Raw genomic sequence first — 14,217 nt, 5'->3', positions numbered from 1 at the left:
TAACATGAGTAAGCCAAATAAAGTAACTTTTGTTATTGCGACTTTTTTTAAAGACTTTATTTTCTATTAAAAAATAATAATACAGTAATACAATGATTATATACTGTCGCCACCATGCGCCAAAAGATTCCACCCAGCTGCAACAAATTAGATTGCACAAAATTGAAATGAAGGTCAGCTTCTAGCAAAGCAAAGTTACCCATAATGTACCCGATTCCCGGCCCCAAGTTTGGCTTGGTTTGGCTGGCCCCATGGAAGCAATACTAGATCAGGCATGCCCTCCAGTACAAACCAGTTTATCTGACATCTCACATTTCACAGTCCACTGCACGCTTCATAATAAATCACGGGGAGATTGTCATTACTTTTGCTCGATGTTCAATGACACAGTGGGCAGGACATAACGGAAGGATAATTGTACGCACTCCTGGTCTGTGGGAAACAGGCAGAAGACAAGCATTGGAACTCAAGTTACTCAACTCTTGCTGTAAGTTTCTTTTTTTTCTGTTTCTCACTTTACACCTACAGAGTATTTGCCTGCATGTCTTAAGTCTTTAAGATGAATGTTTAACAGACATTTTCATAGAAATGTATAGTCTACTATCAATGTAATAATTCTTTCACAAATTCTAAAAGTGACAGAGCATGGATCTTTTCTTTACCATAAATATCATTAATATAAAATACTTAACAAAATATACTGTAAATACAGAGCATAACTTTAAAATGGATGATATAGTACTTTATTGTCAGCTCGCACTGACATTTGTGTTAGTGTATAAAGCAGGGGTTTTCAACTGATTGTAAACCAGGGATCACCACCCTGACTAAGAATCAACCTGGGGACCACTTGTCATGCATCCCATGTCTGTGCATCCCACTGTGTCGTCCACAGACTACTAGTGGTCCATGGGAAAACGTTTACTATTACCTTTCCCTAGTTTATTACTAATGTGTGAATATACTGTATACTGTGTTTTTAACAGAATTTTAACCTAATTGAAAGCTATTCCTATTTTTAATTTTATTACACTGTGGTATAATGGCAACGTATTCTATTCTAGTGTACATATTTATAAGCATGGCCTCTATATCTGCTGGAGGAGAGCCCAGCCATGAGAGAATAAAACAAAACTTGCCCCCCCCATGTGAATTCCAGCTTCTTCGAAAGGATGCTTGTTTGTGGAGCAACAACGCTCTCACTCAGTCCCCTTATCGGCCTGCTGTTCACGCTCCTGGCCAGCGGCTGCCACGGAGGAAAGATCCTAGTGTGTCCCGAAGACTACAGCCACTGGATCAACATGGAGCTGATCCTCCGGGAGCTGCACGCCAGAGGCCACAGCCTCACGGTGCTGCGCTCTGCCAAGAGCTGGTACATCCGCGAGAACTCTCCGGTCTACGCCTCCGTCACGGTCACGACTCCGGACGCCCCCGCCGGCGGGGACGTCGGACGCGACTTCTACGCCGAGCTCATGCAGCGGTCGCTGGAGCTGCACGAGATGTCGCCGCTCTGGCGCTTCGTCGAGCAGCAGAGGGACGTGGCGGCCATGCTGCGGATGTTCCACGGCGCGGCTCTTCGCTTGATCGCCGCCGTCTTGGAGGATTCGTCCCTGACGGCGACGCTGAAGGAGTCCGGCTTCGACCTGCTGCTGACTGACCCCACGTTCCCCGTAGGGGTCTTGCTCGCGCAATACCTCCGAGTGCCGCTGGTGTACAACGTCCGATGGCTCAATGCTGCAGAGGCTCACATGGCAGTGGCCCCGTCTCCACCTTCCTATGTGCCGATGTACAACTCTCTGTTCAGCGACAAGATGAACTTCCTGCAGAGGACGGAGAACGTCCTAAGGTATGCAGCCAGCATGTTGCAGGACAATCTGGTCATCCTGCCTTTCTACAGGGACTTGCTCCAGCGACATTTCCCCCCTGGAGCAGACCTGCTCTCCATGCAGCGCTCGGCCGACGTGTGGCTGATGAGAGTGGACTTTGTCTTTGAGTTCCCCCGGCCCACGATGCCCAACATGGTCTACATCGGGGGCTTCCAGTGCAAGGAGGCCCTGCCCCTCCCTGCCGAGCTCGAGGCGTTCATGCAGAGTTCCGGGGATCAGGGAGTGGTGGTGATGTCTCTTGGGACTCTGGTGTCGGCTCTGCCTTGGGAGATGACAGAGTCCATCGCTGCAGCCTTCGCTCAGCTCCCTCAGAAGGTGGTGTGGAGGTATCTGGGCAGCAGGCCCTCCTCCCTGGGAAACAACACCTTGCTGCTGGACTGGCTGCCCCAGAACGACCTCCTGGGACACCCCAAGACTCGCGCCTTCGTCGCCCACGGAGGCACCAACGGCCTGTACGAAGCCATTTACCACGGCGTCCCTGTCCTCGGGGTCCCGCTGCTGTTCGACCAGTTTGACAACGTCCTGCGGCTGCAGGTGCGCGGCGCAGCGCGCGTAGCGGAGGCCACCTCTCTAACCACGGACAACTTCTTGGAGGCCCTAAAGGACATCCTGGAGAAGCCTTCCTACCGACAAAATATGCAGGCACTGTCCCGGCTGCACCGTGACCGACCTATGTCCCCTATGGACACTGCCACCTTCTGGATCGAGTATGTCATCAGGAACAAAGGAGCGGCCCACCTGCGCTCAGCAAGCTTTGATCTACCCTGGTACACCTACCATAGCCTAGATGTAGCTGTGCTGCTCCTGGTCGTCAGTGGGGCCTCTTTCTGGGCATCAGTGTCTGCCTGCAGACTGCTCTGCTGCCGGGGGTCCTGGAGGAAAATAAAAGTAGAATAACGTATTATAGATTAGTAGGCTTTTTTAGTCTTGAAATCGTCATGGGTTCTATTTGAAACGTGTAAATAAATGTAGATGGATATGTGAATAAAATGACTATTAGTATAATTTTCCATGTGAACATGTAGACTGTGTTCTGCATACTGTAGACTCTACAGTATGCAGAACACAGTCTACATGTTCACATGTAAAATTAGCATTTCTATACATTTTAAAAGGACAGTACTGAGGTACTGTCCTTTTAAAATGTATAGAAATGCTATTCGTTATTTAATTCTCCCTCGGGGTACAACTTTCACCTTGAATCATCCATCAAATAGCAGACTGGTGACATTTGAAAGGAAACATGCAACAAGTGATTAGACCCTCCTCCCTTTGAAACCATGTTGTAAAAATACTGCCTAGTACCCATTGTCTCAACATTCCCATTCTTCCTCAAACAATTTCAATTGTGCAACATTTTCCTCCCCTGCACCACAGCCAAGTTCACCGTGGGTAAATTGCTGAAAAAAATGCAACATCTGCAGAGACAGATTTTCTTGGTTACTTGATCTCACAAAACTTTAGACTTATGAGAGCGTAAGGGTCGATTCATACTCCTATTTTAGAGCCGAATAAAAGTCGGTTCGGCGCTGTAGAGCCTACAATTTGACGTCATTTGAGGTACGGAGGGGCGGGTACCGTCCTAAAGTCGGCTCTTCGGTGCTACTGAAATTTTCTGACGAGCCGAAATCATTTCGGCACTACAGCGCCGAAACAGGAGTATGAATCGGCCCTAAGACTTTCTCTGTCTGTTCTGTGGGATTACTGACACTAGTTCAAATCGGGTGCCTTTACACGTGGACAACTATAGGTCGTATACTACAGAATCATGCCAGATTTCTGTTAAGGATAACTGTTGAGTGAGAGACTTACTAAATATTAACTCATACTACTGTATAGTCTGTTCTTAGTATACTGTAGGCCTATGCATTGACATATTCACTGTTGATAAACTGTACATATTACCCAGATACTCACTCACTGTTGATGTACACATAATATGCATTCTATTCAAATTCACTGTTGATAGTCAGTATATACACAGTATCCATTCATATATTCATCCAGACGTAAAAACAAAATCCATAAACTGTGAATTCATACTGGTTGTTGATAGACTGTTTATTGAGACTCAAATCTAATCGTATTGTATATTTGTTTTTATTTCATATTGGCTCTTAACTCTTAGTCGTGTTCGGTGTTCCTTTGTTTCAATCTTACTGCCGTCACTATGACATCACTATGTCACCTGAATTTACGCCCAGGGATCAACAAAGAAGAAATGTCTGCATGTGCATTGTGCCAAGTTGTGTCGAGTTCTCTGTTGGCAGAGACTGTCCATATGAGGCCCCCAACATTTCCTCAAATCTAATCGATCAAGTTACAGTTACAGTTTCAGTACGCTACTGAATGAACTTCCTCTGCTCTAACCCAGTGGTTATCTAAGTGAGTTCTGGGGACCTCCAGTTGTCCTTGAGGAGTTTCCAGGGAGTCCCCATTAAAATGTGTTAACATATAGCATCAACACCATTTTAACCACTTTTAACCCTGTTTATACTTTGGGTATACATGAAATTGTTGAGAATTCTATTCTTGCTATTTGTCATTATTCTTTGCTATTTTTGGATACCGGTATAATATTTGTTACTATTCTTGAAAGATTACTCAATTAATGAGAGGTCCAAAATAGGTTGAAAGTGAAAGTCTGTGGGTTTTATCACTATATGAAACGCATTAACAAAAGCTTATGACAAAATAACTACATTATATCCATGGAACACATTTCCGTTTCCTAAAAAGTAAACCGTTTTGGACATTTTCTGGTTTCTGCTGCCTGACAAAGCAAAGTGTGACAGGCGGAAAGACTGTCCTATATAGGCTGTAACCCGTGTAATCGAAATGCGTTATGCGGTTTGTTGAAATGTATAATGCCAAAACGGTCTGCACTGGTATTATTCACACATCCATCACCAGATCCTCCTGACGCCCTTCTGAATAGCCCTGTCCTGTTCCTGAGGGGGAGGGAAAAGTCTGACATAAAGGGTGAGAGAGCGGGAGAGAAAGAGTGCGTGTGATCGTATGCATGTGTGTGTGTGTGTTGTTGTTTTTCTTTTTTGTTCTGGTGGAGAAAGGCGTTCTCCTGCCTCAGGATGTTGCCTTTAAAACCGAAGAAGTGGGTTTCCTGTGGAGGAAACGATCACACAGTAGACAAGGCCTGGTTCGAGACTCTTGTGCTCCCAAATACACCGGCAGCAGGTCGTCAGGCGGCAGTGTGCGGAGAGAGAGCAGCGTTTGGGAACGGTCCCTTTTCTCATTTTCATAGTCATGAGAGGTGAGTGAGCAGAGTTCATGTGATTGAGCATGGTGTGAAAGCCTTTAACCGCTTAAACTCTATATTCTTACTTGACCGTGGTACCCCAGGGCTCTATCCTTGGTCTGTTTCTTTTTTTTACCCCTCTACACCAAATCTCTGCAAATCTCTACAAGGTGTGAGCTTGTAGATTAGCTATTTCAGCCAAATGTTCTGCCCAGAGAATGTGGTTAGAATGGTGACCTTGTTTTCATTTTTATGCACCTGTTTACAATCTGATACTGTGACACAAAAACGGTCCTTTTCAAGGGCCTTCGTGTCTAGGTCTAACCAGGTTCATTCTCTGTTCTGTGCTTTGCAGGCAAGAATGGAAACGTTGAAGACCCGAGTCACTCGACGGACACTTCACAAGCGATAAGCGATTTACAACCTTAATTTTACACAGCAATGGCATGACAATGGACCAATCATATAAGTGGATAAACCCAACTGTCACCTTTCGGTAGATAAATTTATTTTCCTGTCTGCTTGGGAAACATTTGTTGTCTATCCGTTCAGGTGGAACTATAAAGTAAATCACATCTGGTTTCCCATGTGAGGTTGTCACCTCTGACACATGCACCAGCACCACCCAGAGACACGTCCCCGCCAGAGACATGTCCAATGACAGCTGCGACCTCCCTCTGGACACGGACACGGTTGGTCTGACCTACATCTACAGCCTGAGCTTCTCCCTGGGTCTCCCCAGCAACCTGCTGTCGCTGTGGGGACTGTACCACCTGGGCCGCTCGGGCGGGGGCGGCTGCCAGCTGGTGTACATCCTCAACCTGCTGCTGTCGGACCTCCTCCAGCTGCTCACGCTGCCTCTGTGGATCCTCTACCTCCAAGGGGGCCACCGCTGGCCCTACGGCCGGGCCGCATGCGAGCTGGTGGGGTACGTGTTCTACGTAAACGTTTACGCCAGCGTGATGTTCCTGTGCCTCATAGCGCTGGACCGCTGCCTGGCCATCGTGTACCCGCTCAGCAGCCGCGGGGTGAGGACCGTGCGGGTTGCCGCCGCGTCCGGAGTGGCGGTCTGGACGCTGACCTTCCTGTTCTGCCTGGGCGGTCTGCTGCCCTCCGTGTTTGACTCCGAGAGGCTGTGGTGTCTGGAGCACTACCCGGTCACGCCCAGATTCGCACACTTTAAGATCGCCAGCGTGGCCCTGGGGTTCCTGCTACCTTGTGGGATATTGGGGTAAGAGCAATCTAGAATAGATAATCTATCAATCTAGTTGATTCTATTTTATTCTACTCTATTCTGACTGAGGCTGAATGTAGCAGAGTAGCTCAGCCAGCCTGGCCTAATACTATATCTCCCCTAGCTGGCCAATAGGTTTCCCTGCTGATTGTTTGGCATTAGTGTCCCGTACTACTCAGGAGACGTGGTTTGAATCTTGGATGTTAGTTACCGGTACATTTTCATAGCATAGCATTTATTTGTTGCTTGTGTGGGTCTTCTTTTCAAACTCATCTTGCTTTTATGTCCAACTTCCAACTAGCACTTTACACATTACTCCAATTTGGAACCACCAAGGGAAGATTATTAGATCAAAAGGAAAATGATTATCAAAATTATGGATGCTTTTATTAATGTGTTTTTTGTGCTTAAAAATATATAATTATTGTATTATTTGTTTATATTTGGGGCCTAAATTAGGACAGATGCAAATGTGACCCTATATAAATCAGCATGCTGTAAAAATGAAGCATTGATTGATGCTTCCGGACAGCAAGTTAACTGACCTCCCCATGGTCTCATGCAGCATCTTTCTCCCTCCACAGCTACACCTCAGCACGCATTGGGGTGACGCTCCAACGATCGCCGTCCGTCTCTGACCACGAGCGTTACAAAATCGTGGGCATCCTGGTCGTCATCACCTTCAACTTCATCGTGGTCTTCGGGCCCTACCACTTGGTGGGGGGTTACAGGTTTGTGTCCTTGCTGCACACAGACCCAGACACACAGTGTGAACTGGAACGTTCCATCTTCCTTGTCTATCGCCTGTGTTACGGCCTGACCAGCCTCAACACGCTGCTGGACCCGCTGTTCTACATCTTCCTCTGTCCCGACGCTCGCCTGGAGCTGCGTCGGTCCCTGCCCTGCTGCGTGGGACATGGGCACGGCCGTGCTCCCAAGGCCAAACAGTTCATGCTGAACCCCAGAGCTCGCCCGTGCCACAACAACAGTGACGGCGCGGAGAGGAACATTGTGACACAGACGGAGACAGAGAGCATAAGGATGTAATTATACGTTGTCGTGTTCTATTTTTGAACGTTTTTGAACATTTTCGCATATAAAATAAATAGGAAGTCAGGTTGAAAGTTAAAGTGGTTAATTTATGTAACAGACGCTGCCTGCTTGATACAGCAAAAAAAGATGTAATTGTGCCACCCAGTGGTAATGTTTATGTACAGCATACGCAACAAAACATGCATTTTGCAATCAACAACAATCAATACACCTGTTTCGTGGCTGCAATCTTCTGTGCGTGGCTGGCTGTGATAGTTCTACGCTTTAAGATAGAGGTAGGCCTAGATGTCCATTTTATGTGTAGCATATTTACTTATGTTCTTGTTCAAAATGTGCTTTTTGGAACGTTGCTTTCAATTCGATTCAAATGTACAAGTTGTCTGAACTCTGAAGACACTTTACAAGACACTTCATCCCCATTGTTTTTAGAACATGGAGGTTCTTTTTCAGTTTGACGTTTACGACGTAACATTTAAACTTGTTTAATTGTCACATAATGCATGTCTGTACATCAACTAAAGCCAGTAATTAAACATCGTTTCAAGAACTTTAATACTTCAGATCACGATTATCTGTTTGACCAGTATACAGTACTGATTCACTCTCATCTGTGTAAGCATTCTGACTATGCAGTGACCGTCCAGTGACCATGGCATCACATTCAAGTATGATTATGCAGATCGACATTAAGGTGCATGGTCAGGTCACGTCACCGTCATCGCATTATCAGTATGTTTAAACAGATGAAAGTACAGTAGGTCAAACAGATAGAGGTAAATCCTAACATATACACAGAGTCATACCAAAGACTATCAGCATCACGTCCATGGGAGTGTATGTGTATATATGTGACATACTAGCATCATGTCCAGGGGTTGTACTTGTTCATAATGTGACATACTAGCATTATATCCAGGGGGTGTATTTGTACATCAAGCTGCCTCACGATTGGTGGTAAAAAGAAGATAGGCTCCTGTGTTTAATACACGTACTACACGTACATTTTTAGAAAAGATCATTAGTAATTTGGACATGAAGATGAAGACCAAACGGGTAAACATTCAAGAGGCATTTATTTCACTGAAAGAACAGTTGAGATCATTCTATCACGTGACTGTAATACAGCTTTTAAGACCAGGAAAATATATTTAATCACAATCAGAATCTGTTTATTAGCCAGGATCATTCACCTAACCTTACAAGCGATACAGTATCATAATATTCTCCATTGTTCTCCATAAAAGTCCCAGACGATAAATCAAGGTTCAAGGTTCCTTTTATTATAGTCATGTCCTCGAAGGGCAAATGGTTTTACAGCAGATCATAAGGCTTGAAACACATATAACATACATCAATCAAACTAAACGTATTGCTGCTGGTCGCAAGTGTGCGTTGCGCCCGGATCTCGTATCACAATATCAATATTACTGGTAAATTGATATATTTCCCAGCTCTACTACCAACCATCAGCGAGGTTTGTTTGGTTTTTAGATTTAAAAAAAAGCTGCCAACAGTATATATATATATATTTTTTTTTACAACATAAGAAAAAAAATGTCATTCAGTCCAGTGAAGCTGGGGCAAACAGTGAAATTGGCACTTTACGTGTTTAACCACTTTAACCCTATATATATTTCATTGACCTGGCTATAGGGTATGCACATGCATAAGGGGCAAATCGAGTGGCAAAGTGAGTTTAACGCCGCTTAGCGTCGTCAGATTTGGATGTATGGGCTGTCAAGGCCAGAAGGTAGTTTTTTTGACACTCTGTATAGGCGTTCACGCATAACTTCCTTGTATGATGATGATGTCACGTGCATATACCCTCTATTGACTGGGTCCATGTTTTAATCTCTGAATAATTACCACCCACCTCTGGCCAACAAAGAATCAGAATGATACTTGGTCATCAAAATCACCAAACACCAAATCTCTGCGACAAAAATAGCAGATCTACAAGCTGATCATGACACATCTGATCTGCTATTTTTGCTGAATGTTAGGCAATTTTAGCCAGATGTTTGTCTATTGTGACATGCCCAGGCTTTAGGACGCTACGGTTCATGTGGTACAAAAGTACCTGGACATGGAGGTCATGGACAATATATATGCAATGTTTGACATCAAGGACCTGCACAATACATAATGTTTTCTGTAACTGCACGCACAGAGGAGGAAATCATTGCAACGTGTCAGCAGAAGGACGTTTTTGTGTTGGCCAACTTTGCTCACTTCTGCTGAGAAACGGCATTTCATGCCATACAGGTTTCTGTGGTTTTTGGTTGATGCACATGCTGTTCCTGCACTGAATGAATTATTGTATGGCTCGTTTGACGTGAACAACACCTGTCCAAGATAAGAGACCATTGCAGATTGTTTTCCATAGTCATTTTATCAGTTCATCTCATAAAATCCCTCGTTCCAAATCTAAAAGCAACATGCTATTAAAGCTCAGCTTAGCTGGGCAGATTCTGTACATAATACTGACCTCTTCAGCCTATTCTGTGGTCATCACAGACACGTAAACATTGCGGATGTAATTTCACTCAAGTGGTAATGCAAGTGATTTTTGTTTTGTTTTGGTTAAAAGGCTCCCCACCTCTATAGTAAACATAAAATACATTTTCAAATTGGGATACCAATCTTATCCAATCATTGGAGAGAACCTAGACAAACTAACAAATACAAAATTGCTGAGAAAATGTGAACTGCAACACTAAAATTGAAGCTGATAACTTATCTTTCTGAGTTCTCTCTCCATGTGTTATATGAGAGAAGGGGGGACCCATTATTACTGAACAAACACACAGCGGCCATTTTGCGCTCATGGGTTGGGAAGAAATGCCACCTCCTGTGGCACATTAGAGATGGAGTGCCTTTTGACCTGGGCCTCAATTGGGCCATTTGAGAAACCAAAAATACACATGGAAGACATATTTCAATATTCTAACCACACCTGGTGTTAACTCCATAGACACATACAAAACAGAAAAAGTACAAAAATCACTGCATTCCATCTTCAAGTAGGCCTATGACTCAAGTGCAAAATGGCCACCATATGGTCTATATAATATCAATGATTGATAACAGAATATAAAACTTTCCCTTTTTTTTTTATATCACACCACTTTTATGAGTTTTGAATTTGAGGATCCTCCCCCTTATATTCTTCTGGACTCTGACTAGGTCTGCGTAACGAGTGATTCCCCCTCACCAGCAGGACTTCGGTGTTGTTGACAATTGACGAGCTTCGGGCTGTGCTTCGCCTTCGAGCCAGGTCCACCAGGTCCTCGGCCATCACGGTCTCCATCACGGCGCTCAGGGAGTGCCTGATCTTACTGCACAGGTCTGGGCAGCTGAACACATACAGGATCGGGTTGAGAACGCTGTTCAGGAAGGAGAGGCTCGCCGCGGTGGGCAGGGCGCGCGACGCAAGCACCTGTGCGGAAGACCCGTCGGGGGCGACCACTTCCATGATGCTGAAGAGGTGATACGGAAGCCAGCACACCACGAAGCTTATTACCACGGCCGAGACCAGGCGGAAGAAACGCAAAGGCCGCCGTGAGCCTCGGCGCGCCAACCTGGTAGACACGACGACGTAGCTAGAGATGATGACCAGCAGAGGCCCGAGGAAGGCTACTAACATCTTCATGAAGGCCAGGGCCTCTTCACGAGCTTCACACACAGACGCCAGGTCCTCACCGTGCGGCAGGAAGCGAGCGTAGTTGTAGTAACACTGGACTTTGCCGTTGCGCTGCGGGATGGTGTCACGGAACAGGTAGAAAGGCACGGTGCAGAGCAGAGCCATGGCCCAGAGCAGCCCGCACACTTTCCCCACCAGCTGCACATTCCTGCGGTTCTGGGCCCAGACGGGCTTCAGCACCACCAGGCAGCGGTCCAAAGAGATGGCCGCCAGTATGAAGGCGCTGACAAACATGTTGAGGAAGAAGACGGAGGAGTGCAGCCTGCAGAAGGTGGTGCCCAGTGTCCAGGTGTTTCCAAGGGCCATGTAGAGGGTGAAGAACGGCAGGGCGGCAGTGGCCAGCAGGTCCGAGGCGGCCAGGTTGAGGATCCAAACGCTGATGACCGTGCGGCGTATGCGGAAACCCACCACCGCCAGGATGAGGAGGTTCTCCAGGATTCCCAAGGAGGAGATGATGCCATGGAGGGACACCATGAACAAGCCCAGGGCACTGGCCGTGGCCGTGGAATTGGACACACCCCCGCTGACATTGGCCATCCGCTGGATGAGGGGGCAGTAGACTGGGCTGCTATGTGTGCTCATCTTGATGGGAGGAACTGCCCCGAAGCCCTTGAACCCGGTGGTCTGTATACTGTATACTTGTATAGCTTAGATTTCCGCCTCACAGAGTGATCAAATCTGCAGCAGAAAGTATATGAGAAATGACACACTGCAGATTTCAGTTTTAAAGTTAACCACTATGCTTTGTCCTATGGGGGAATAGGTCTAGCCATGTTGCAACGCAACTCATTGTGAGCTCTGTTATTTCCTCAGAGGTTTCACCAATCTTTGCCCACAATAGGGAAGCTAGTGTTCAAGTGGTTGAAAAAATGCTGCGTCACATGGGCAGATGCAAACATAAAAAGATGCAAAGCTACACAGCGTATTTGTATAGCTTTGTATCGTTGTATCTGAAGTTGAAACCAGCTCAAGGTTTTTGTAGCTTTGTAGCTTTTGCTTCGCTGGCTTCCAATGAATGGTAGACTGTCTTTGCATCTGCCCGTGTAAATGCAGCAAAATATTAAAAACAAGACGCTGTCTTGTCTAATGTTATTGTGAGTAAAATGCCCCCAATCATGCGTGCAAGAAAATGCTTTTGTCATAAAACTTCCATCACTTACAGTGGATATGACCGCATTAATCATGAAGGTCTACTACCTACATTTAATTGTCTCCATCACTAATTATTCTTTGATTTTGGTGACTTTTCAATCGCTATAGTCCAGCACCATTTAAAGCACCTGTGGTTTAATATGACCATGTTTTCAACATACAAAATACAGCTTCGACTCCTATAAGGTGAGACAAAATAATACGAGTTAAACAATTAATGGCCACAGTGATTCTGCTGTAGCCCCTTTCAGCCATGCCAAGAGTATAGCTTAAAGGGCTAATATTTCCCAGTAACAAATGAAAGACAGATTTTGTGCTGTGGTAATTACGGTGTCACTCACTCCAGTAGCCTTTGTCTATTGATAGCGCAATGAAGGCCACACAGTACATTAGTAGGCTAATACAGTAAATGTCATAGTGTTGCATGTTTGTTATAACAACAACACAACAGTGACTGTAAAATGTAATTTGACTTTCTGAAAAATGTGCAGTGTTTCAAAATGCATTTATCAATTTCCCTTCTTCAGCAGTCACTAAAACTATACCTGAGAAACCCATGAGGTTCAAAAGATAACCTTCTGCCATCAGCACTTGTGCAACAGTGATGTCTGTGAGACTGAGACCGCAGCATCAATTCACCACTATCTGATCATCACACTTCTCTCACATCCTCTGCCCATAGCATATCAGAACGAAATCAAACATGTACCAATTAGGCACAATACGCCCTATAGCCTGCATACACTACAGTAAGTATAGGCTATGATATAGGCTACAGACCATTTATATAGCAAACTTAAATATTGTAGTGTGTAAGTTTTAAATGTGGAAAGAGGTGTGTAATTTATATTATATAAAGGATAGGGCTGAACTTGAGCTACAACACCAAAAGCATGGCTACAATAATAACATTGCTAACAATACAATATACAATAATATAATATCCTACGTTTTACTCAGCTATTATAAGGCACCAATATCCAATGCACTGTAGATTTAGTTATTGCACCACAAAGAAAATCATAAAACTTTAGGCCTACCTGGGTTGTCAGTTAACAGAATTCAATCACTTCCACCCAACATTGATCAGTTCTGTCAACTCGTTGCGCTGGTTATGACTATACACAACATCAGCAGAAGGGCGCACGCGTAAAGGCGCGCAACAGCACACCTGCATAATGCATATTACAAATAATAGCGACGATCAAAACAAAAACGGATATTCTTGTCAGACCTACGATTTATCGGCTAATGTGTTCTATACCAGGAGAGAAAACAGAAGATCACGGAGAATCATCGAGTGGAAAGTATCTGGAATGAATCGCGCTAATGCACCACGTTGGCCAACATCCTCGTTCCAATGCCTCCGCCTCCTTCCTTCCTTCACGGATCATCTGACGCGCTGAGCCTGAGCGCGGCTCACCTGCTTTTTGGCAGGTCTGACAAGCAGAGCAGAGCGAGTAAGTATTGCATGTTGTCAAATAAGAGTAGCCTAGCTGCCCTACCACTATCCGCATCTCTCTTGCAGTAGTAGTTTGAAAACCTGCTGTGAAACGAAACCAGAGGGAGCTTAAATGTCAGCTGTTCCTTTTGGGTTCACTTCACAGTTCACACCCAAGGTGACTTGTATCTTGCTGCGGTCTCATTGCTGGATGGATTGATTGTTTTTTCTTTTTGTATTGATTCTTGTTTGCTATATTCTGTCACTGTCAGAGTCTATACAAAAATAAATCCATACCGTTAAGGCTAGTGTCTTCTATAGTGTTGAAGAGATAATGAAGGTGGTCATTATAGAGAAATACAACCTTTACTGACATCCCACATGGCCTCATCACCCTGAACAGGTTTATTTATTATTGAGCTCTTTTTTTTCTTTACATATTTATTATTCAGAATTCCTTTCTCTATGACCACCTGTAAGGAGTAGGCCTCA

At 45.0% G+C, this 14,217-nt stretch overlaps 3 protein-coding genes across 3 annotated transcripts; 2 read left to right on the top strand and 1 right to left on the bottom strand.

The window, feature by feature from the left end:
- Positions 1 to 404: 404 nt before the first annotated feature.
- On the top strand, positions 405 to 2,783 carry ugt5g1 (UDP glucuronosyltransferase 5 family, polypeptide G1; the record flags this gene model as incomplete). The annotated part of the gene is made up of 2 exons (XM_080792025.1): positions 405 to 487; positions 1,160 to 2,783. Exon 2 carries the CDS (start codon positions 1,173 to 1,175, stop codon positions 2,781 to 2,783), a length of 1,611 nt encoding a protein of 536 aa, XP_080648151.1. The 5' UTR covers positions 405 to 487; positions 1,160 to 1,172.
- Positions 2,784 to 4,872: 2,089 nt separating this feature from the next.
- On the top strand, positions 4,873 to 8,682 carry LOC308334908 (putative G-protein coupled receptor 132). The gene is made up of 3 exons (XM_080791805.1): positions 4,873 to 5,157; positions 5,498 to 6,373; positions 6,961 to 8,682. Exons 2-3 carry the CDS (start codon positions 5,793 to 5,795, stop codon positions 7,421 to 7,423), a joined length of 1,044 nt encoding a protein of 347 aa, XP_080647931.1. The 5' UTR covers positions 4,873 to 5,157; positions 5,498 to 5,792; the 3' UTR covers positions 7,424 to 8,682.
- Positions 8,683 to 10,559: 1,877 nt separating this feature from the next.
- LOC308334946 (prostaglandin D2 receptor 2-like) lies at positions 10,560 to 13,603 on the bottom strand (the record flags this gene model as incomplete). The annotated part of the gene is made up of 2 exons (XM_080791843.1): positions 13,325 to 13,603; positions 10,560 to 11,810 (listed from the first exon to the last, which is right to left on the bottom strand). The coding sequence occupies exon 2, from the start codon at positions 11,712 to 11,714 to the stop codon at positions 10,560 to 10,562; it is 1,155 nt and encodes a 384-aa protein (XP_080647969.1). The 5' UTR covers positions 11,715 to 11,810; positions 13,325 to 13,603.
- Between the last annotated feature and the right edge of the window lie 614 nt (positions 13,604 to 14,217).

Source organism: Protomyctophum bolini (assembly GCF_963924005.1).
Source record: "Protomyctophum bolini genome assembly, chromosome: 20".
Taxonomy (NCBI): Eukaryota; Metazoa; Chordata; class Actinopteri; order Myctophiformes; family Myctophidae; genus Protomyctophum; species Protomyctophum bolini.
Note: the sequence above shows the minus strand (reverse complement) of the source record. Positions and strands in the feature narration are given on the sequence as shown.

Coding starts and splice junctions, on each gene's coding strand:
- LOC308334908 (XM_080791805.1), top strand. CDS start 5,793: ATGTCCAATGACAGCTGCGACCTCCCTCTGGACACGGACACGGTTGGT. Junction 6,374..6,960: donor CTACCTTGTGGGATATTGGG/GTAAGAGCAATC, acceptor CTCCCTCCACAG/CTACACCTCAGCACGCATTG.